We start from the raw sequence: 23,678 nt of genomic DNA, 5'->3' as shown, positions 1-23,678 counted from the left end.
AGAACTGCTGCAGTTAATAGAATTTGTTAATATAACTTGTGAAACTGTATCATAATCAACTTGCAATTACTTTTGATTCAGTAGCCTTCCCTAAGAGCAGAAGGAAGTTGTCTTCTGCATTTTTTTTCTCCTTATGCCTTCCTTCATCATAATGAAAAAAAAAATTTAATACAATCTTTATCTTCCAGTGAACCTCAAATAAAGCATTTAGTGAAAAACCTAGCCCAGTATTTGGCAGCTGTACTTGGCAAAGAAGAGAAGATGTAGGTGTTGTTTCTGGACATTTAATTTTGGTTCTTATGCTGTGTTATATAAATGCATTTCTTGCATGAGTGTGCATGTGAGCTGGAAGCCTCTAGCTCTAGTATATTATGTGGCTGATGCCGGGAGGAGGAGGGAATACATTCCTCATTAAGAGAAGCCATATCTTCAGTAAGTCAGAAAAATGAAAGTTAAGGAAACATAAGACTTCTTTTGGAGTGTGGGTTTTTTGCTTGTCTTTTTATTCAAAAAAGAAGCTATTATGTTGCAGTAGCAATGCATTAGTAAGTAGAAACTGATGTTTGATCTGCCAAGTGTACATGCAAGCTTTGTGATTATGAGACGAAGGATGTGTGTAAATGCCAGTACTTGTGCATGTACATGGTGTTTTGCATGCAAAATTAATGTAGGAAGAGTCATATTGGCAAAATACGAGCTTTGTGTTTGTAAGTAACTTTATTATGTATCACATAATGAAAATGCATCCCATTACCATAGCCTGAATTAGGGAAGCTATGAAATGCATTGCCTGAAGTTTTACAACTGCCCCAGTTATTAACCACTGTTTAATGAACTGCTAGCAGTGTTAGATTGGGATTGATGCTATTGGCATGTTAAATTTAACTGTGAAATCTTTAAAAGATCTGAATGGCTTAGAACGTAAAACCAAGTGTGATGAAGTGTTGGTGCCTTGGCTTGGATCCAGCTTGATGTCCTAAATGAATGCATCGTGAAACCACAACAGATCAACCCAGATTTACATGAGTGATGCAGAAGAGCCCTGAAGCTAAGCCAACATAGTGATTGAATTAGCTCCTGCATTTAGAGAGGCTTCTCCCTCCAGGTCAGACTTCTAAGCACTGATGGGCTTGTGTGGAGAACTCGCAGTTACAGGCTGAAGTATGCCTGCATTTGGGAGGAAAAGAAATCTTAGAGCTTGAGAACTTTTAACTTTGACAAGTGTGACTGATTTTTGTTTTAGGGGGAAAAGGGGGAAACACTGTGAACATTTCCATTAGTGGTGCTTTGGTTAAGGACCTGCCAATCTTCCCAGAAATATCTGTTCAAAATTTGAAACATTTTGTTGCCATGGGGTTGATAAGTACCTTATGTATTGCCCACCTTCATACAGTGCGTGGCTTTTTCATTTAGTAAATAATTCTACTGTAGTGTGATGCTCATAAATGGGACTATTTTGCAAATATCTGTGTGTACTGGTGCGAAAGTACAGCATTTGTGATCTCTTCTCTACTTTTAGTTTTAATAAACTGATTTTATAGGTATGTCAGATTAAAGACAAGATATGGTGGATGGAGCAGAAGCATAACTCTTTTTGAGCAATCATGTTTTTAATAAAGTTTTGTTTTTATAAGATGCAGGGAAATGGTTATTAAAGACCAGGATGTGTGAAGTGTCTTTATTATAGAGATTTGTATCATGGCAAAGATATTTCAAAGAGATATTGGGGACATTTTAAAAAATATGTTCTCCAATTCATATTTTAACTGGTATCTTCACATAAGATATTATTAAGTTCCAGCAGCTATTTTATTGATGTTAGTGCTCTATGCAGTTCCTGTTTATGTACACTTCGATACTTCAGTAACCAGATATCTCTATTTTTGTTTCTCAGCATGATGTATCACAGACTTTGCTCAAAGCAACTCTGGACAGTGTGGTTGAAGAGTGTGTCAGCTTTGTAGGAGTTGATATTAACATCTGCTCAGAAATACTATTAAGGTGAGTGAAACATTTTCCTATTCCAGTAATTGCATGGCTCTGGATCACAGAGTCTCTGTTTAGTCTGCCATCTGACTCAAGCTCAGCTGGAGCAAATGGCTCTTGTGTTAAACTTCCAATTACATAAAAATGACACAGTAAGACAGTATTTCACTGAATCATTAAGAGCCAGGTTTTAAGGATATGTGTGATTCTCCAGGGTAAAACTATGCTTCAGAGAAAAACAGATATTTAACAATTTTGAGCCAACACTGCAATTTTAGAAAAATGTGACATAAGTAATATGTATTTTCACATGGAGGAAGGTATTTCCAAATGTACTTTGTCTCTTAGAAGGTATTTTTATAGGTACTTCTAAGTGGAACAGGTTGTAAAACTTGGGCGAGGAAAGGAGAAAAGGAAAGATTTAAGGAGAAACTTGAAAAATTTATCCCTTTTTACTGTTTGTTTTTTATTAAGTAGTTATGCCGTGTTTACTTGAAGAATGTTCTGGACTGTATTTTTCAGAGTTAGAAACTAAAAGCTTGTTCTCTCTTGAGTGTGTAGGATTCAGTTTTGTTTAGACTCTCAGAAAAGTAAAAGTGCTGCTGTCATCCTCCATAGTAGGAGGAGAAGGAAAAGAATGTTCGTAATTTTCTGTTCATAATCTTCTTCCCTAATATTACTGTCCATAATCAGTAATGAAAATTATATTAGGAGTGAAAGTTAGGAAAAATACCTTCTCGATAGCACTATATTTTAGTTTTTTAGCCCCTTAGAATCTTTCTCAAAAACATCTTTCTATATTTTGTAAGAGACTCTCTTTCTATTCTTTTTGGTTTTCCACTTCCATGTTCTTTCTCTGCGTGTCCAGCCCCTGCCCAGTGCCTGATTTCTTCTGTCTTACATGCTTTTGGATTTAGACCAGCTTTTAGGAAGAAAGCAAGTGGAAAGCAAGGTACCTAAATTACAAATGAAGCTTTCATTCATAGAACCAACAGAATAGAATCATAGAATAAGCTGAGTCTGAAGGAACAGCTATATTGTCCACTTCAGCAGGAAACATCAGCCTGAGATGCTACTGTGCCTCCACAAAACTGAATGTGGGGTAACCCTGTCCAGACAGGGCTACAGGTGGTAACCACATTGTGTAAGTATTTTGTGTGGTCTAATTAACCTGGCTTACAATTGTTCAAGTCTCCTGTTCTGTGTAGATGCAGTCTTAAGTTTCCTTCAGACATCCACTTTATGAGATTGTCACCCTAGCTAGACTGCAGCCAGAGCAGAGCTTTCTGTTTGTGGCTTCTGATGCATCAAGTACACTTCTTGACACATAGTACACAGGGAGGGGATGACAGTGCTACAGTATTTGCATTAATCTGCTGAGTATTGTGCTTGAAAGACTTGAGATCATCAGTGGAAAATTCTGTCAATTCTGTCAATACTGTGTAATGTTCCTTTGTCAGTGTAAACAAGCTGGATTTCTCAATGTTTCTAAGAAATTTTTGAAGAAAATTCCATTCCTAATGATTAACATTCTGTATGTGGTTAAAGGTGTGTCCCTCTAATTTCATTCTGAGCTTTCATCAACTTTGGACTATTATTTTAACTTTTGCTTGAGCATGAGAATAATGGAAAGATTTTTTTCTTTTTTTCCCCCATGAGATTTTATGACTCTTGCGGGGTTTGCTGGTGGTGTTTTTCTAGAATCAGTTCATGCCATTCCACAAACAGGTCACTGCTGCTGCTGACTTAAAGCAATGGCATCAGATAAATAGATAGAGCCTAGTGGGTGACATTTCCTTCACTAGTGCCGTGAGTAACTCCCCACGAGAGCTCTTCTCTCTCTTTCTACAATTAGCATACTCCACACATAGAAATTTTTACTCATATGTACATACAGAAAATGTGCTGCAAACCCTCAGCTTCCTGAAGGAGCCTGACTAACCACTGTTGCAGGTAAGTTCTTGGCCAGGTCCAAGTTGCCCTCAGAACAAGTCATGCAGCCTGTTCCCAGCTGCTTTTTATTTCAAGAAGAGCTCAGAGAAAAGAAACAAGCTTTGTGGATCAGTTCAGCTGCTTGAGGAAGGCAAGCTGCTCCCACAGCAGCCACTCTCCTTCTGGGTAGCAAAGGTAGCCTTCATGTGCAAGGCAAGGTGTTTCAGTACCATTGGAAGCACTGAGAGGGGGCTGTTCTTACAGGAACAATTTATCTGTTCTGAACCCTCCTCCCACACTGTTTCCTGAAGAGGGCAGCTGGGGGCAGGCCCTTAAGACATGACAAACTGAATTGGCATTACGGAAATAGCCAACAGATCATAAATTACATGTCCCTGGCTTACTAGTTAGGCATGTTCAGAACTGGATTGCTGTACAAAGTTTTCTTGACTTGAGTGGATTCCTTCCACAGAACTAAGAGAAGGGATCCTTTCTCAGACAATGCCTTTGGTCTAAGAAATTAGCAGTTTTAAAGTTTTATAAACCAGATTTTCTATAGGAATGTATATCCTTGTAATGGGTAGCACATGCAATAGTGACTGTTCAATGGTAATAAAAGTATTTTGTACATTTTCTCTTAGACACATTGCAGGACTGAATACTAACAGGGCTAAAAATATAATTGAATGGCGAGAGAAGAACGGACCATTTATCAACCGAGAACAGCTCAAAGAAGTTAAAGGTTTGGGTCCCAAAACCTTTCAACAATGCGCTGGTTTCATCAGATTCAATCAAGAATATATAAAGACTTTTTGCAGGTAATAGAGATATTAACTGTTCTGAATAAATTGTCTAAAATAGAAGACTTCCCCCTTTTCTACTTTGTATTCATGCTTGAGACTCAAGGAATCCTAGACCATTAGGTGCTCTGTGCTCTGAAAGACAAGAAATTAAGTTATTAAAGTCCATGGTTGAAGCTAGTTTTTTCCCCTGAATAGTCATGGCTTTTTAGCCTAGTCCTCTAAGTCAGGGTTTTGATAAATATATTAGTTTAAGTAAAAATTTTGCCACTGAATTGGTAAAAAAATTTGTCATGCAGCAGTGTTGTGATCTGAGATATTAAAACTTTAGTCTTGTTTTTCAGGTGTAATACAGAGATCTGTAAATAAACTAATTTAATATGGTAAAGATTTTTCTGCAGAACTTAATGGTAGTAAACTAGTGCAGATTTTTGGAGTTTCAATTTCATTACCTGGAGAGAGGAAGTTGAGTATCTGCCTAGATTAACTTTTGTCTGTATTATACTCCTGTGCCTAGCAAGTGTGATGTGACTGTCTTCTATCTGAAATATGTGAGGCTTTTCCCTAAGTCCAGTTTGTCAACAGTGCATCATCCTCTTCACTGTCATCTCATTCCCTGATTCTGTACCAAGTCTTCTACTGTTTCAGCCATTCATAGCGCTCCTCTTGACCTTTCTACAACTGGAAATGCCCTTTCTAGCACAATGTCTCTTCTCCTGTCTTTTCTCATTTCTCTTTCCAAAATAAAGAACTAAGAAAGGGCATGGCAGTAGCTCCATCTCCACATTTTTGCCATTGGTTCTTCTCAAAAAAAATATTTTCCTGGGAAGCACACGCTGTGTTTTAGCCAGGGCAGTGCTCAGAAGCAAGGCTGTATTCCCAGCTGCTGCTGGCCGAACAGCACACGCGTAACTTCCAGGCAGGACGTGGGCACATGGGGACTGGCTTTCTGCCCAGGTGGAAGGTGTACAGCTTGGTTGCCCATCTGGCAGGGAGGCATAGGCTGCAGGCCAAATGGTGTTCGCTGGAAGCACCAGAAGACCAAAGAAATTGCTTCCAAAGCTCTCTATGATTGATAGGTCTTACCTTGTACAGATCTGTTCTAGTTTCTCTAGGTTATGCTGCAATACAACCAATAAAAAAAAGTTGAAGGCTTCCCACCAGCTCCCAAATGTTCACTGGTGAAATGTGAACATTGTTTTGGGGGTTTTTTAACCTTTCTGGAACACAATTCTGAAGTTAGTCACATTCTGTAAAACTTGGGAACACTATACAACCTGAGAAATGGGTTTTAAGGCCAAAGTAAAGCTCTAACACCACTGTCTCCACAGCACTTCTTCTGGGTCCAGCTGACATAACCAGAGGCTTTTGAAATGAACTTGGAGGTTTCATTTTTATCCTTTCTAGTCACTGTGTGAGATAATTTTTGTGCTTTTTATGTGAAATTTAACAGACAGTGGTTATTTTAAAAATTGAAATGGAAAGAGGAAAGTATGTTTGCATTTCTGCCAGCAGTTGATGAGTGGAGCCCAAAATGCTACTGCTAGTTTCAGGTCCTTCAATGCATTCTCTTTTGTCCTCCAGTGCATTCTCTCTTGTCCTCCAAAAGCAGGAATCACTTGTGATTTAGGAAAAAAAAAACCCAAAGAGACATGAAAGGAGCATTTGCAGTAGGAGTAATTTTGATGCCTTTAATGTGTCCTGATACATTTTTTCGTTTGAGGACTTCAGAGAAAAAAATATGTTGGTTTTGTGTGTGGACACTGGACCAGGATCATCTTCATTGAAAATGACATATCCATTTTTGATTTCTGGCAGCAATAAGAAAAATGAACTTGGAAGTCGTGCCCTTTTGACTAAAGCAGGTGCACTGGCTAAAAAGAAGAGTAAACTAACATCATGTGCCTCACAACAGCCCAATCCTTTGGACCAAACTTGCATTCATCCAGAGTCTTACAACATTGCAATGAGGTAAGTGCTGGGAAAGCTTTTGAACCATTGACACCATCAATTTTTAAATGAAAGTACTGATTTTTCTGACAACAGCCTGCTCAGTCTTTTGAGACAGGGGTATTTATATTGCTTTGAAGCTTTCACCCCTGTCTTCAAGAAGAAGGTATGCTTCAGATATATGTGAGCATGTTTCATTACTATGGGCGTTTAAAATTAAATGTTGATATTGCAAGATCTAATGAAGATGTATATACAAGTTCCCAAATACACTAATAGTATGATTATTTAGCCCCTAAGTGGCTAAAAGAGGAGAATGGTTTTTGTGTATGTCAGAAAAAAGTAATTAGGAATCCATGTGTGCCTCTGGAATACTGCTGTAAGCTGTAATCTTTTCTGTGAAAAGCCCTGGTTGAAATTGGACTATGCTTTTTCAGAAAACATCTCCTACCATAAATGGGAACATATTTATTTTTCAACCGAATTTTACTGAACAGGTTCTTTTCTTAAAAAGAACTGAAGCTAATTTCACTACTAGCCAGTTGCTTTAAGGTTCTTATGTTCTCTGTTGGGAATATTATGCCTGGACAAACAAACTTGTGCTTCTTGTTTTATAAACAAAACCATCTTTAAACCTCAAGAAGAGATGCAGAATTTCTGACTTCACAAAGCTTGATTTTACCTAAAAAGTCATACAGGACATTGCATTTTTAGGACACCTTCCCTTTAGTGTGTACTCTGTTCTCTCTTCCTATCCATAGGTCTCCATGTTTTCCATCTGCTAGGCATGCAATGAACTTTTGTTTCCATCCTCTTCTTGCCACAGTTGATTCTTCTTTGTGCCTGATTCTAGGACCCACTGTTCAATTTCCTGGTAGAGTCTATTGCAGTTGTGCAGTGTGTAAATAACTTTGGTTTCTCCTTTCCCATGACCATTTCCCTTTTTTCCTTACGCATCAACATTTGTTGCAAAGTCCCTGCCCTGTGTAGAAACAACAGTCAAGGCCCTCATCTTAAAGATCTCTTGTTTGGTAGGTGGTTTTTAGGGTGTACAGCTTGGTCACCCTACCTGAAAATGTTTCAATGTAACTCAGTCAATGTGAAAAACAAAAATGAATTGGTTATTCAGAAAAAAAATTTTGATTTTCAATATTGAATTTCATTCAATTTAAATTTCAAGTACTTGGATTTTAGTTTTTATCTTTCCAGCCCTGGTACACTAATAGTGCCTTTATTAAAGTGGTCACAATGCTACCTACCAGCCTTGCTTAAAGCCTGATGTGGACAGATTGCTTTAGAGAGCAGAGAAGTATATGCAGTTAATGGTGGAATACTACAGTAATTTCCCTACATACAATATTTTCACAAGGGTTGGTCAGAAAATAAAGAATTGTGACTTTGTTTCCAAAGCAGCACAGATGGCTTTTATATATGAAGTGGTGAGTGGGATTATTGCTACATAGGGTAGAACAGATATTCACGTACAGCTGAAATTGTATCATGCTGGTAGGTATCACAGATCATATAATTGTGGTTTGAAATTTGACTGGGAACCCATCACTAGCACTATTTAACAAATAACAGAATAAAAAAATTAATGAGCACGATTTTTACATCTCAGCCAAGACAGTGGTTTGAGTCCTCGGCTTGTGCATGTTTCAGCAAGGGGGCTGGCACCTATTGCACAGCCAGCACTGCTTAGAAGGTGCCTTGCTGAGTTTTAAAAATGTGCAAAGATTCAGATTTCTATTGCTTCTCAACCTGTGCAGGAGTGTTACTGCTGAAGACCAGTATTAATCTATCTCATCATCTCTCTTTGGATAATGCAAGTATTGTACAGCAGATTTCCAGCAGTGCCATTTTCTATTCTGTTTCTCACCAAACACTTTGTCATCCTAGACAGAATTTTCAGATGAAGTATTTAGGTTGACACCCATCTATGACATCCAAATGCATGTCATAGATATTGTACCATACAGAACTTTGTTGTGGGTTTTTTTATGGTTTTGTTTTGTTTTTTTCTATGCAAAAGAATATAAGTTGATTACAAAGCAAATATGAAACAACAATTACAATATCTGCTAATGAAACACCAAAACTAATAAGCATAGCATCTCTCTCTGTACTAATTCTATCAGTCTTTTCATCCTTTTGGCTTTCTCTGTTGTCTTTTTACATTTTAGTACCTCTACATATAGTATGATGGGGTAAAAAAAGTCTCCAAGTGCTTTCTGTGGATGTACTTTATGGACAACAGTATTTGTATTTTTCTCTTGTTTCCTTGAAAGTGTATTAAATATGAAGGTGATAACTTCCATGGTATAGCTTGTATGACTGTGCAGCAACTTGATATCACAAAATGGTGTGGTGAAAGGGGCAAATATCTTTAATGGTTTTTCATGGCAAATAGCTGTTTTGAGAAAAGAAAATACAGCTCTGCAGCAAACTGAAAAAAGCCAAGATGTGTAGTAATAAAAATTGACACTGGTGACATAAGGGCTAAATGTAAACCAGACATCCTCCCCTCAAGCAACTAATGCTATAATTTAGCAATGATTAAATATTTAAAATAACTTTTCAAAAAAAGCATATGGGCTGCTAAGTTTCTCAGAACTTAGGAAAACAGCTTTCCAAACCTTTTTTACTCCCTGAGTATGAATTAGGAAGAAATTTGCTAGGCATTCAGACTGCCTGGAGGATTCAGTCCAAAGCTTATCAGGGGAGTTGTGAGTTTTGCTGACAAGCAGTGGATGGGACTGGGCTTGTAATTCCCTTTTGCTGAGCCTACGTTCATGAGAAAGCTTTTGAGAGCCTGAAGATCATGTTCGTGGTGTTGGTTGGAGGTATCTTATGGAAATTGGCCAATATCTGAAAGTCTTTCTAGAATGCTAGAATTAAACTAGTTTAAAACCTAATTGATAATTCTTATAACTTAAAATAAAATGCATTGGAAGAATTGAAACTGTTAGATGTAGGTTAGAATCAGTATTTAATAATAAAGTTTTTAAAATAATACATCCTAAAGAGTTCTGTGGCTCTAGTGCTCTCAGAGTATTTATTCTTTTTCTGTGCTTACACTGAACTGTCAGGGAGTGTGTCAAGTTCACAGGTGGATCTGTGCTGCTAAAGGGCAGAGTTGTCTTGAATATGAACAGATTTGATCAAAAATCTAGTATTACATACCTCTTACTGTAAAAATTAAAATGTATTGAATAGCTGCTATGTAAGTTAATCCTAAAGGCTTCCTCATGCAATGCCTACCACATCTTGCTATAGAAAGTAGTTTCTGAAAGTTTTATTGGATTAAAAGTTTTCATGGAAAATTGCATTTATTTTTAAATTAAATAAGATGGTGATTTTTATCCACCGCTTATAGCCAAACTACCCAAAGGCTGCAGTCTACATTGCAGATTTATGACATGCAAAATTATCAGGTTTTAAAACAATGTTTTTGAGGGATAGAAATTTACCAAAATTTGAAACCACTAATTTTCTTTTTCAGGACTATTTTGTAGCTTGAAAAGCCAATCCATTAAAGAAAAATATGGTTAAAAGAATTACTCCCAAGTGGTGACTTTGGTTGCCAAACTTCAGGCTGGAGCCAATTTTTAGGGCTGATTTAGAAAAATAGGGTTTTTATAATGGAAACACTGATGTAATCTTTACTACAGTGGCACAAATGGTGCTGGTATGATTGATTTATGACATTTAAGCGTCTTAACTTAAAATCTGTACAATTTCTGTAAAATAATTGGAAAATATCCTACTAGTGATTTAACACATTTTGCAGAAGACCAAAGCATTTTTGTTCATGGTTTCCACACTGTCAAATATTGGCTTTGTCGTGTGCAGTGATCAAGCTTACAAATACCTCTAAATATTATGAATCGGAATTTCCAAAAAACTAAATAAAAACCTCAGAACTTTATAGACAGCCTATTTTCCTGCAAAGCAGAACCATGTTTTAAGTTTTTAAAAAGTCTGTATGTGAAAACCAGTTTATAGTGGCAGAATCTTCTACATACAATTAATACAATATGTAGAGCATATCCAATTTCTTGGTATGTGTTGTTAAAGAATTGGTAGGAAAACCAAGGAAACATTTAGGAAGTCCCCAGAAGTTACAACCAGGTTATGCTTATAAACCAAAATGTTGGAAAGAAAATGCAGTGTTTTTTCTTTGTTCTATCAGTCTGCTGGGTGCAGTTGGTTTCATGTGACTGAATTTTAACATTTGCTGACTTTTTTTATTTAAATCTCATTAAAAGGCTTTTTGCAAAAGGCCGACACTCAGAATGTCTATTTGTTGCTCACAGATTGCAGCATCTGGCAGACAGGTTGTATTTTAGCCTGACCTAGAATTACAAATTTTTGCCAATGTAAAAGATCTAAAGCTGTGGCTTGGAATTAGAGAGATAAGGATCTTCCTTGGCTAATTCCCTAGGTTTAGGACCTTGCCTGCTAGAGGCCAGTCCTGCTTACTGTGATTGGTTGTGCCTTAAGAGAAGTTTTTGACATACTGGGCAGAGTCACTTGGAGTGAAGATTCCTGTCTTGCCATTCTTTGTGTATTGATAATGGTGCTTGATATATTCAGCAAGAATTCAAAGTCCCAAGGGAATTCAGCAAGCACTCATTCATGGGTTTTTTCTTCACTGAAACAAACCACTTCCATTTGGTGCTCATTTCAGCAAGATGTTTGTGTTGATAACAGTTTGTATTCCATTATAGGCCAATCAGTCATATTTCAAATATCCCTACTGTTTCCTGAACTCCACATGGGTGGATGCAACGTCTGACCCATAGTATCTCATTTGCTGTGCTGGTACGCAGCATTTGCTGACTTTGAAGGCAAGTACTGGCACATAAGAAAATGCAGAAGAAAAACTGTTGTTGAGGCCACTAAAAGAAAGAGATTTTCCTCTTCTGCCCTTTATGCAACTGGAATCTTGTCCTTTGATAGCATTTCTAGCTCGCTGGTAGGCTGGCTTGCCTCTTTCCAGACCCCCTAGTTGTCCTGGAACAACTGGGGCAATGCTAAAGGGGAGTAGAAATCAGGGAGGGAATTATTACTTAGTATGGTATTTGAGCAATGAAAACTAGTTATAGTGTTTTATTTAATAATGCAGTATACATGTGAATATTTTTACAGAGGATAGGAGTTGTTACTGTGGTAGGAGGCCTTTCCTTACAAAAACATCAGAAATATCTTTTGTCCACTTGAATGAGATCGTTCTTTTGAATGTACACACACGTGTGGGTGTTCACATTATTTAATGAGTAGACTAATACTTTAAAAAGTCTTGCATTTGGGGGCTTTTTAAAAGAAACTTTAAAGAGTTAAACTCAATTAATGAAACTTTATGACTATTTCCAATAGCCAATGTACAGCCCTAATTACGGAGAACACTTGCAGAATTGTGGCCATTAAGTGTTATAAATAACTGTTCATATTAATCACTTTAAAAGACCAATTCATTCACAGGTTTTACTACTAACTTAGGTGGATTTTTAGAGGCCATATTTTTGTAAGGTATCTTGTCAGTAAACAAAAGACCAGAAAAAGCTTTCACAGCCAGTTGCCATCCAATAAAGACGTTTTAAAACTTTAATGTGTTGTAAAATACAGTTAACAAGGATGATTAGAATAACTTGGAAATAATGGAGAAATATGCTCCATTTACGCTGTAAATACTAGACCCATAAATCAAACGGTATTTTTTAATTTGTTGAAATTTTTGGGACTTACATAACTTCCCACTAGTTGCATTTAGAAAAAAATATTGGGCAAAGCCCTCACTAGACCTTTTTAATGGAATTTTCTCCTTTAAGTGTAGTATACTAGTTCTTTGTGGATAACTAATCATGTTTCACTATTTTGTATCTCGGGTTGCACTCCAGTTACATGATACATCAGTAGTCATGAGAGCAGCCAACAGCAGCGTGACTAATGGTATGGGGGTAAAGGGGCTATGCTGCAGTGGAACTGTGTCTGAATTTCTTTTCCCATTTAGAAACTCATTGTTTCTTAAAATTTGTAAGTTGAAAATGTCATAGACTGAGTGCTTTCTGCATGAATCAAATAATCTACATTATTAATAATTTATGCATTTTAAGAAAAACATACTGGTTAGACAGCTTTGTCTGGCTGAACCACATAAGCAGTTGTAGATATATTTAAATCTTTAGCTCTCTGTGTTCAGCAATGAATTACAGAAAGTAATGCACTAATACTGTTTGGTGCATAGTCTTCATCAGTAATCAAAAATTGAGGATCTGTATCGCTGGTGAGAACAAGAACAGTCAACATCTGCTTTAGACAAATACTGCTTTTGCACTTCAAAACATTACTAAAACATAAATGTCTGCATAATTTAAGTTTGTTACTGTCATAAATGTACATTTTACCTAACAAAGTGCATGCTAATGCAGAGTTGTTTTGTTTTCAGAGTGATTATGCTGCTTTGCCATTAATTCATGTGTGTACTGTGACAAGATGTAATGGCATATCATGTTGCTTTAATGTAATGAATCCAGTACTCCCAGCTCTTAAGTCATGTTGCTGGAAATGATTACATAAAACAGAAATGACTGTGACTAAAGCCCTTGCAAAGCTTTAGAACTCCTGCACTTATAAGAAGCTTTTCAAGGGATGGTTAGAGTAACTTCTTAAAAATTTAGTTTAGGCTTCCCTTGGTAAAATTTTTACTCTTTTCTGACTATTTTTTGCATTCCAGTGAAATTTACATTATCTTTTAAGCATTGCAAAGGTTGTGCTATAATTTTGTGCAGATGTGTATGTTAAGTGAACATGATGTGCTTATTTGTTACATTTATGCTACTTTCTTTCTTTATCTGGATAAGATGGATGAAATTATGTATTAAATAAAAACATCAGTCATTTATCCATGACCATTCTCTGCAGGTCCTGTAAGACTGCAAAGATTGCTTATAAAATGAAGGTGATTGCAAAGATTTCTGAGTATTCTCTAAATCTCAAAACCATAGAACTCAAAATTCTAAACTGTTTAAACTTCACCTTGTTCTTCCTAAGACTCTTGCAACTTTTTATCTGAGTTGACATACCTTGAGCAGGAAGTTCACCATTCATTCACATATTCAGCATTTGAAGAAGCAAGGATAATATATCTTTGAAGAATGACCTCACTTCAGAAAAAAAGTCTCATCTTCCCCATTTCTGTTAACTTGTCTTTAGCATTTGTCTTCCTAGTAGATAAACATAGCACTTGAGCTACTGCAATGTATTATTTATTTCACATATGTAGCCAGGCAAATACTTTAAGGACTTTCATTTTTGCACAGATCATTCATGTTCTTATGTTGTGCAGCTGGAGCTGTTGTTTACAAATTGCATGAGTGAGATATTTCAAGGATTGTAGTGAGATCGTTTAACATTAAGATCAAAATATTTAAATTAAGGGGAACCTCTTTTTCCCCCCATAGCTGTGTCTGAGTGTTGCTACCAGCTACATCTGTCTTTTTTTTTTCCTGACTTTGAAATATGTCTTGGAGGAAGTTGTTGGGTTGCTTTTTTAATAAGGAGAAAATTAACTTTTTTCTTAGCAATGTCATTTTAAAATATATATTATCAATATAATGCACCACTGTTCAGTCAGAGAGTTGTGCTTTTTTTTATTGATTTTTTTTTTTTAATCCAAGTGCCCTCAGGCTGTGTTCATTTGAGTAAAAATGATACATTAAATATGTAATCAGATTCAACAGTATTTTTAAAATGAACTGTATCTGCAATCACTAAGAAGTTACTTCAGTTTGGAAATACTTTAATACATGGGTTTCACCAAAACCTGTTCTGAAATGGTGAGAATTTCCAAAATACAAATAATGCTGTTTCTTATAAAGAGTATTTGTTCTCTGCACATGCAGAGAACAAATACAGTGCTCTGTTTTGCCTGTGATATACAACCCATAATTCTGAAATATTCTTAACAAAATGCCTGATTTTTATAACATTAAAATTCTGTAGAAATTGGTGGGACTTCTCATGTACTTAGACTTGGGCACGTGTATAAGTATCATCTTCAGGTGGAGCCAAAATTCTCCTCTGAGCAGTAACCATAATAATAAGTTATTTATGCAATTGTAATTGATAACATAGGACCCAAACCTACCACCCTTGCCTAGATGAGGAATCCTTTTTCATTTCAGATAAATGCTTTGGGATGTCCAGAGGGAGCTGAGGAAGGAGCAGAGGACAAAACACCTTTAGTGAATTGTGCTTGAGGGCTCAGGCACTTGGATTGTGTCTTATTTGGTTTTCTTTCCAGCCATGTGCATATAACACCGTTCATTCTGATTGCATCATCCACACATGTGACATCTTTGTATATAACAAGGCTTTTTTTAATGCACACTGGTGGCTGTTTTGTGTGGTTGCATTTCTCAGTGGTGAAACCCACCCCGTGATCAATTTACGAAGTCAATGCGCTTCTGCGAATTCCTAATGGTGAGAAAATGTTACTTGGACATACTCAAGCTGAGTTTCCATTGGAAGTGAAATAAAGCCAAGGACGTGAATGTCAGCAAACTTGTTTATAGGGGTGGGTGGTAAAGCATACATTATTTAGAAGGTTGAGTCATGAGGCTGGTCGGGTTTGTCATGTTACATCTGGCACGTCAGTCAAAGCTGGGACAGCTGCTGCCTGTCGCTAGTGCTCTGGTGGGGCATTGTCTGGTGTTAGCACCAGCAGCCCCCAGCAGCCTGGGGAGGAACACTTCACCTGGGCCTGGGCTCATTTTCAGCATTATCATTGCAACCACTTTTGGGGCTCCTTTGCAAAGGAGGGTGGTTTCGTTTCACAGAACATCTGGTTTTTTTTCATATCTGTTATTAGACAAAATATTTGAATAGTAGTGGTGAGGTTCATTAGTTTACAGAAAAAAAAAATTGCACTTGATATTATAGAACATTTTGCATCTGTTTTGCTGTATGCTTTGCTTCCAAACCACCTTAAACTACTTTAAAAAGTGATGTCAAAAGTCGATATGCAGTCAAAGCAAAATTCTGTAAATATGGATAACTGCACCATCCACAGTGTCATTATTAATTTTCATCATGCATTGCCACATGAAAGATGTGTATGCACTAAAATAATTAGTGAAAATTATATTTATCACTACCAAGTCCAAATCTCTGTGTTTGAGCTACCAGTACACTTAAGTCGCTATGCTTGTACTTGAATTCATTAAAGTGGAAGCTGTAACAGATGTCCTCCTTTAGCAAAATTAATGGACATTTTTAAGTGAAGCTTTGCCCTTGTGCTAAAAAATGAATTTTGTGATTTACTGAAAGTCAGATATTCCTTTAATTATGTCTCTTCCATTTATATTTTGTCAAAAATAAATTCAGTTTTGTGTTTCAATCCATATAACTTCCTATTGCTCACCACCTGAAATAATCTCAGTTGGTTCCTTGGGCTAAAAAGAGGAAACAACAAAACAAAAAATACTGTCTCCTGACCTCAGATTTTTGATAAATATGCATCCCCTGTATGTATTTTGGCAGAGGAAAGGAGGTTGAATACCCAGAGCTTTTGCTTTCTTATAGAGCTGGAACATCTTCCAACAAGTTCAGGGCATGAACCTGCTGGTCAGCTCTTCTTGGAGACTTGTGGTTTACAATTGTTGTGAAGCAGGATAAGGAGAGCAAAAAGGAATCTCTTTTAGGAATTTGGAAGGAATGTTTCATCAGACTCTGGAGGACAGGAATAATAATTCTACCAGCTTCCTGTGGTGGAGAACATGCAAAAAAATATTGTACTTCCTGCCCACGATAAGGGGCATGATAAAATAGAGTAGATTAGACTCATTCATGATGAGATGCAGGTCATGGCAGAGATCACATGTCAGGAAAAAATAATTGTTCTTAATCATGAAGTTCACAGACAAGAGAAGTGTTTCATGCAAAGTTTTTCTTAAATTGGGTTAATGATTCTTAAATATTTTGAGTATTCATTGTTGCTTTACTAAATTGCCATTCATTCTAATTTGAACACGAGTGACAATTACAATAACATTGTTATAGAACTCTCATTGATTTCTAGGGAACTTCTATGGTAAAAGATATCTTTTGGTGATAAGGAAATTCAGTTTTATTGTGAGATTAAATAATTGGTCTGAGAAGATATTTTAATTGCATTATATTATTTTGCTCCTAGTTTTGCAGTCTGTTCCAGAAGATACACATATACAGATAGATGCTAAGTTTTCACTTATGTGTCAGGTCAGTGATGAGTTGAGAGGACATGCACTTGAGAAACTGTTCATTTAGTTATCAGAAGTTTTGTTCATGCATCAATGAAAAAATAATAGAGCAAAGGTTCAGTTCCCACTAAAGGATGTTACAAATCTTTCTGTCTTTGTTTGAACTTCCTAGGTTTTTATCTCTCATTGGAGGAAATGCAAGTGACATAGGAAAATCAGATATGCAGCAAAAAGTAAATGTAGTAATTCAAAAGGAAGGACTGGAAGGCACAGCCAAAAGGCTCAATACCACTGTGCACACACTGCAGCTGATCATTGATGGTCTCACTCAGCCTGAAGGCTACGACATCCGAACAGGTAAACCTCGGTTTGGAGGGTTGTAATCTCAGTTTGGTTGTTCTACATATCACTTTCAAAACAGCACATTTTCCTCTTCTAAAATCAATAGTAGATTTTCACAGACATGTAACTCCATTTCGTTTCTCAGTCAAGGTAAAGAATATATCATAGTCAGATGTTTCTTTTCAGATTTGTAGGTGAGTGTGAATCCTGTCTTAAATCATGGCATTTTCAACCATAGGAAGGGGAGTTGTATGGCTGTTAACAAATGAAAAAATTTCAATATGTTGACTCTCTACTGACTGAATCTGTGTTGGCCCTCCATCACAGAGGGAAATGCTGAGACCAAGGTAAAACAGTAGCAATAAGGTTCTGTGGAGCAGTAGTGTGTAGTTCTGCACTTTTATTGCCCTGGTTTCTGGGAGACCAGTGTCACTGAAGCACGTGGCTCATGACCTACCCTGGTTAAAACCTGCAGTGGTACTGAACAGTTTGAAGTAGAGGAAAAGAAAGATGAAGTTAAACATCTGAGGATGCTGCTGTGTAATGGAAATCACAGCTGGATTCTCTTATGACAGCAGGAGATAAAGGTAGACAGCAAAGATGAAGGCTTGTAATAACAAATAATAAACCTATACTTAAAAAACAGCCAAACTAACATTTCTGTCCCTCTTTTTTAGTTCACTGGTGGATTCCATGCTTATTTTTTAAATATTCCACACTAGTGATCTTGAAAATGTGTATTTTCTATGTCTCAATTTGTTCTGGTGATCTCACATCTAAATTACAGTAGGATAGACTATTAACATAGGAAGACATAAAAGCAAGAGAGAGAATCTTCAATGGAAATATTCATGTTTTTCTGATCTAGGACATTACTTTAGACAGACTGTGGTTGGAGAAGGCAGCCAGCCTAGCAGACTTTTGTAGCTGTATGGATTTCTCCATCATGAGTTCTTCCCATGGGCCCCTTACAGTTCTTCATTAACTGCTCCAGCATAGGTCCCTTCCACGGAGTGAAGTCCTTTAGAAACCGACTTTCATTGTTCCCTAATGAGGTCACAAGTTCTGCCAGAAAACCTGCTCTAGTGTGGGCTTGCCACAGGATCACAGCCCTCTTTCAGGCATCCATCTGTTCTGGTAAAAAGCCCTCCATGAGTGCAGGGGAATCTCAGTTCTGGCATCTGGAGCTCCTCCTCCTCCTTCCCTTGTTGTCTGCAGAGTTGTTTCTGTCACGTATGCTCACTTCTCCCTCCTGGGCTGCAATTGCTGTTGCACAGGGAGTTTTTTTTATTTTAAAAATATTTTATCCCAGAGGCACTTACTACCATTGTTAATGGGCTTGACCTTGGACAGGAGTGGATCTATTGGACATAGGAAAAGCTGGAGAAGCCACCACTCACAGTAGCCCACACACACCCCTACCAAAACATTGCCATGCAAAGCCAATGCAGATCTAGAGACAGATTAAATTCCAGTGCATTTTAGCTATAAACTATAAAAAATTCAGGCTGAATTTTATTTCTCAAAAGCAAGCAGAGAAAAATTATTGCAGTTCTGGTTTGGTGATGTTCCTTGTGGAAAATCTCAGTCCTTATTTTATCTCGGAAAGGTCAAACAATGATAGGAAAAGATTGAAAGAGAAGTTGTTGAGATGACTCAGAAGGGTTTCCTGCAGAAGCAGAAAATGGTAGGGAAATAAGAGTTTGAAAAAATCTATCTGTGCCCTTAAATACAGAATGTGAACATTAATATCCTGGTATAATCTCTGCTTATGATCATGCCTGGGTGATTTTCAAGTTGTGGTGCAAAGCTGTACTGTGATGAAGTTGATGTGATGGTTCAGATGAGCAACAAGCCTAAGAACAATGTCTTGCTGACTTTTCTTGTAGTATGTGATGAAACTGAGTATTCATCTTCCTGTGAATGTGTAGAAATTTCCATAGGAATAGAATTTCATGTATAATTGATGTAGCTCGAGTCACCTCAAATGTTTTTTTGCTAGGTCTGAGAAAATCTGAAGAATCTTTCAGTCACTGCCTACTATACAACATGCTTATGATCCTCTTATGATAGTTTCATTACACAAAATTCAGTATACTAACTCAATAATCTTAGTCTTTTCAAGTGATTCACAAAATATAAAAAACAAGTTATCACAGATAGGTCTTTATTTTAAAATGTACAGAAAGCAGTATTTGGGACCTAAGATCTACCTTGGGATGACTTATTAATTAGAAGCAATCATCTGGAAACAACTCTTTGAAACCCTTTTTCTCCAGAGTCTTATTTGTGTTTCTTGTTTCCTGTAACAGATTTTGATAAACCTGATTTCAAGAGAAGCATAGTCTGCTTTGAAGACTTAAGCGTTGGTGCTGTTTTGACTGGAAAAGTTGAAAATGCAACACCGTTTGGAGTTTTTGTTGATATTGGTGTGGGAAAAGCAGGTTTGATTCCAGTGCGAAACATAACAGAAGCAAAACTCTCTAAAGTGAAGAAGAGAAGAAGCCTGGGCCTAGGTCCTGGAGAAAGAGTGGAAGTTAAAGTGCTTAATGTTGATATTCCTCGCCTGAGGATAACATTGGATCTTATTCGTGTTTTGTGAGAGGGGTTTCAGTAACTGAGCCTTGACTTTAAAGGACAAGTAATGTCAGCAAGGTTATGGAGAGTCAGGCATTTAATGAATGTTGAAAATGAACACATTTTTAAACCTTCAGCGACTTGCTTTTTTTTTTTTTTTAATTTTAGTTTAACAGTTTTACCACATTTCTTGTATCCTTTCTGTTAATAATTGTTGGAACAGTTTTTTGGATTACCTCCAAGCAACCTTGTTATTTTGTCTGCAGAGCAAATGAAGCTCCAGTGGGCTGTCAGACAGATCTCTTATCTCTTGTCTGTGCAAGATTTGCTGTCTTAATCTTCAGTTAGTACTGCACAAGCAGACACATCTATACCTCTCCGCCCAAAAAACAGCACTTCACTTTGCCTGTTTTCTGGTTGACAGTCTAAAGGAGGGCTCCTTGTGGCAGATCTTTTGAAGTGGTAATGATGTTCCATCAAAAGTGGACTGAGGAAAAAGCATCCACAAAAACTATTGATGGTTTAGAAATAGTTATATTTAATTTATTTGATGTCTGTTTACTGTATTATTTTTGCTTGTTCAGTTATCATGGATTAACACAGTTGGATGTACCTTGCAGTTTAAGGAACTTTGCTCAAAGGTTCAAAAGACATTTGTGTTGTTCTATACTTCTGCAAAATAAAAACATTTTTGTCCATCTTTTCTTGGTGTACTGGTTCTACAAGTAGTTAACAGTCCTAGTTGTCTTTCGTTCCAACACATGTTTAATCACTAGCACTTTGAATGCTCACTGTTTCTTGCTGGGAGTGCCTAGCACAGGAGGTTTGTTTCTTCTAACTAGAGACTTCTTGGTTTTGTGATATTTTGGTGGTGTTTCAAAGGACTTAACTCTTGTTTGCAAAGGACAGGTATGCTGGAAGATTAGTTTCTAGCAACAGCAGATATATATAGATATATATATATATGTGTGTGTGTGTGTGTGTGTATATATATGTGTATATATATATATATATATATATATATATATATATATATATATATGTATATATGACAGGGAGTTTACAGGTGTATGTTACAGGGAGTTTGGGTGTGTAGGGCATTTATTCCTTTGCAGTCATCCAGTTTGCCTGTAAGTTGGCAGAAGCTCTGGTCTGCAACAGATGAGCCCAAATACACTATGGCAAGTGTCAGAGATCTTCAGTGATAAGGTTTCCGACTACAAATGTCCAAGTAGCTGCTGGCACAGGGTCTGTGCATGAGTTAGGTAAAGTTTAGTATGGTTTGAACTCCCAGCTCTGTGCTTTAGTTATCAAAATGATGAGCCAGCTGTAGACAGTGTATTTTGGAGAGTAAAGAATAATTTAGCAGATAAAAAAAGGAAGACAGATCTTACTAGCCTCAATGGATTTGTCCAGTGAAGAAAAGACAACCATTTTGTATTATGTTAAAGTCAGCACAGCTTGGAATCATGTTTTGCAGGCCTTTTGAAATTTTCCTGTAATACTTCTGCAAGGTAGATGTTGTTGTTATGAAATTAGAAACTGTAATATCATGTTACTGTCTTGGAAAACAGAGATGGAAAACAAGTTGATTTTTTTTTTTTTCTGCAGGTGATATATTCATTTACAGCAGTATGTCCATCAATAGAATGATTTAAGTTGTGTTAAACTTTTATATATGATCTCTGCAGTATCTAAACACTTAGCAAATTAACTGGATTTACTTGGCCTTCTCTAAGGAGAAGATAAACTTGATTTCCTGAAGCTCAATTTAGTGAATAATATAAAGAATATTTTCTCTTTCTGTGGTATTTTGTTTGTTACTGAAATTCATTTTCTTAATTGGTAATATTGTGAATACCATAGCATCTTCTGCATTTTTGTGTATGTCTCTTGGATATCATGAAATTCTCTAAATGCAAGACATCTTGAGGCTGTTTCTCTCCTGTTAATTCACAGGAAGCATTTTCCCTACTCAGAGGAACAACCCACAATTCATTGTACATACTCATAAACAGTTTGCTTTCTCCATAGAATAACTCAGCAGCTTATCCTGTGTCATCACAGGGACTGGAGGAGAACATCATGTCTATCTCTTCAAATTTTTTTAGCCACACCAAAATGGGAAGTTTATGACTTCATGTCATGTGTCTTACATGTCTGCAGTTCTGCAAATGTAATCCCATTATTTGTCAACTAGTGCAGTGCCTTAACTACTCCCCACAAAATTATTTTTCCATTGCAATTTCTTTTTTTCTTTGCCAGAACACAGCAGTTAAAACAGCCCAGTGAGAGTCTAACAAGGATGAATATTCAGTCACATGAACTTCTCAGGTTTTGTCAGATCTTTGGAGACTCAAAAATTATTTCTTCTTAGTATAATTCCCAGTTTTCATCTTGAATTCTTGTGGTGTTCAGATTTTTGGCATTAAAACATCAAAACTGTTTTCTGTAATTCATCTCCCCCTTTAGTTTCTGAACAAAGGCATGATTTTTTTTTTTCCTGGATGGATGCTTTTTCTCATTTGAATTGCTGTCCAATCTTTGGAACAAATTCAGTACTGCTTACTGGTAATGCCTTCAAAATTTTGAACAAACAAACAAACCCCTGCTTCCTCCTGGTCTTAGTTAATTGCTTCAAAGTACAGTTTCTCAGAAGAATTAAATATAAGTCTTTAAGTCTCACTAAAATTTCTGCTTTTGCCTTAAGCTGTAGATTCCAAGGCATCTACACATCTTGTAGTGTAGTTCCACCTCTCCCCAGAGAGAAAATTCAGCTCATTGATCTTGGATGACAGTCTGCCTTTTTAGTCCCACCCTCACTCAAATAGTCTGGTATTTTGCAATCACCTTCCCCTGATACGCAGGCACATAAGAAGAGCTTCTAAAGATTTCCTGTGCTTCAGATATTACACAAAGGAGAAAAAATCTTCTACTAAGCAAGATGGCTCTTGTATGCCTGGCTGTAGTAATGCAAAACAAGAGTTTAAAAGAAGCCATTTGTTTTGGTTTTATTCCTGCCTCAGGCAGTTTTAGACAGCATATATCAATTTTCCAGAAACTTGTCAACCTCAGGAATGATTTAGTATGCTGTTAAACATAATAAAATCAATAGGAAAACAAATAGAATTTCCATGAGGAGCAGACGTTTGGAGAAGCTGGTCCATATGGCATATAGACATGCTGGAATTTGGGCTTTGTGGGGTACTTGTGTTAGAAAAACTGCATACCACAGGAAAGTAATGCATAATTCAGGAGAACAAATAATCTAACAGCTTTGTGGTAGTGTGTCTTGAACTTGGTGTCTGTATTTATTTAACAACAAATACACTTAGAAACTCTATGCCTGGAAGCTAGAAACCAAACATGAATCATATTTGCCTAATTTCAGAGCTTTCTATAAGGAGCCTTACCCACTGTGAAGTGAGTGCTGAGTGAGTTCTCGGTTCAGCCTGAATAGCACCTTGCTTTTCTAGACTTCTTGAGGGTAATTCATGTACCTACTTCGCTCTGCTTAAGATCCAGCTTCAAGACTATCAATCCTGTAAGACAGTGGAAGGAACAAAATGGTTTTGCCAGTCCATGTTACTCTGTGTCTCCCTTTTGTTCAAGGTCTCAGAAAGAGTTGTGAGACAGTTTGTGTGTCTCCGGGGCTATGTAAAGGTTGGACCAGTCAGTAATTCCATATTCCTTCCCGTTAGAGACCACCTAAAGGTTTGAGAGCTCCTCTGTTTACTGGTCCCGAAGTTTCCTCACCTGCCTCATGGGCATGTAGAAACTGTAACTGTTTAGAAGTGTTTCATTTTGAGAAATCCCTTTGAATCCATACTCTATAAAGCTTCACAAGTAA

At 36.9% G+C, this 23,678-nt stretch overlaps 1 protein-coding gene across 2 annotated transcripts in view; it reads left to right on the top strand.

Moving 5' to 3' along the window:
• The window catches only part of SRBD1 (S1 RNA binding domain 1), a 124,395-nt gene extending 103,851 nt beyond the window's left edge, over positions 1-20,544 (top strand). For both annotated transcript variants that reach the window (XM_050972941.1, XM_009091259.4), the window contains exons 19-23: positions 1,895-2,001; positions 4,560-4,736; positions 6,537-6,689; positions 17,082-17,266; positions 19,564-20,544. In XM_050972941.1, the coding sequence (XP_050828898.1) occupies positions 1,895-2,001; positions 4,560-4,736; positions 6,537-6,689; positions 17,082-17,266; positions 19,564-19,853 (912 nt within the window). In that variant the 3' untranslated portion in view covers positions 19,854-20,544. The remainder of the gene's footprint in view (positions 1-1,894; positions 2,002-4,559; positions 4,737-6,536; positions 6,690-17,081; positions 17,267-19,563) is intronic.
• The last annotated feature ends 3,134 nt before the right edge of the window (positions 20,545-23,678 follow it).

Source organism: Serinus canaria, chromosome 3 (genome assembly GCF_022539315.1).
Source record: "Serinus canaria isolate serCan28SL12 chromosome 3, serCan2020, whole genome shotgun sequence".
Lineage (NCBI taxonomy): Eukaryota > Metazoa > Chordata > Aves > Passeriformes > Fringillidae > Serinus > Serinus canaria.
This window is presented reverse-complemented; position numbering and strand designations above follow the sequence as displayed.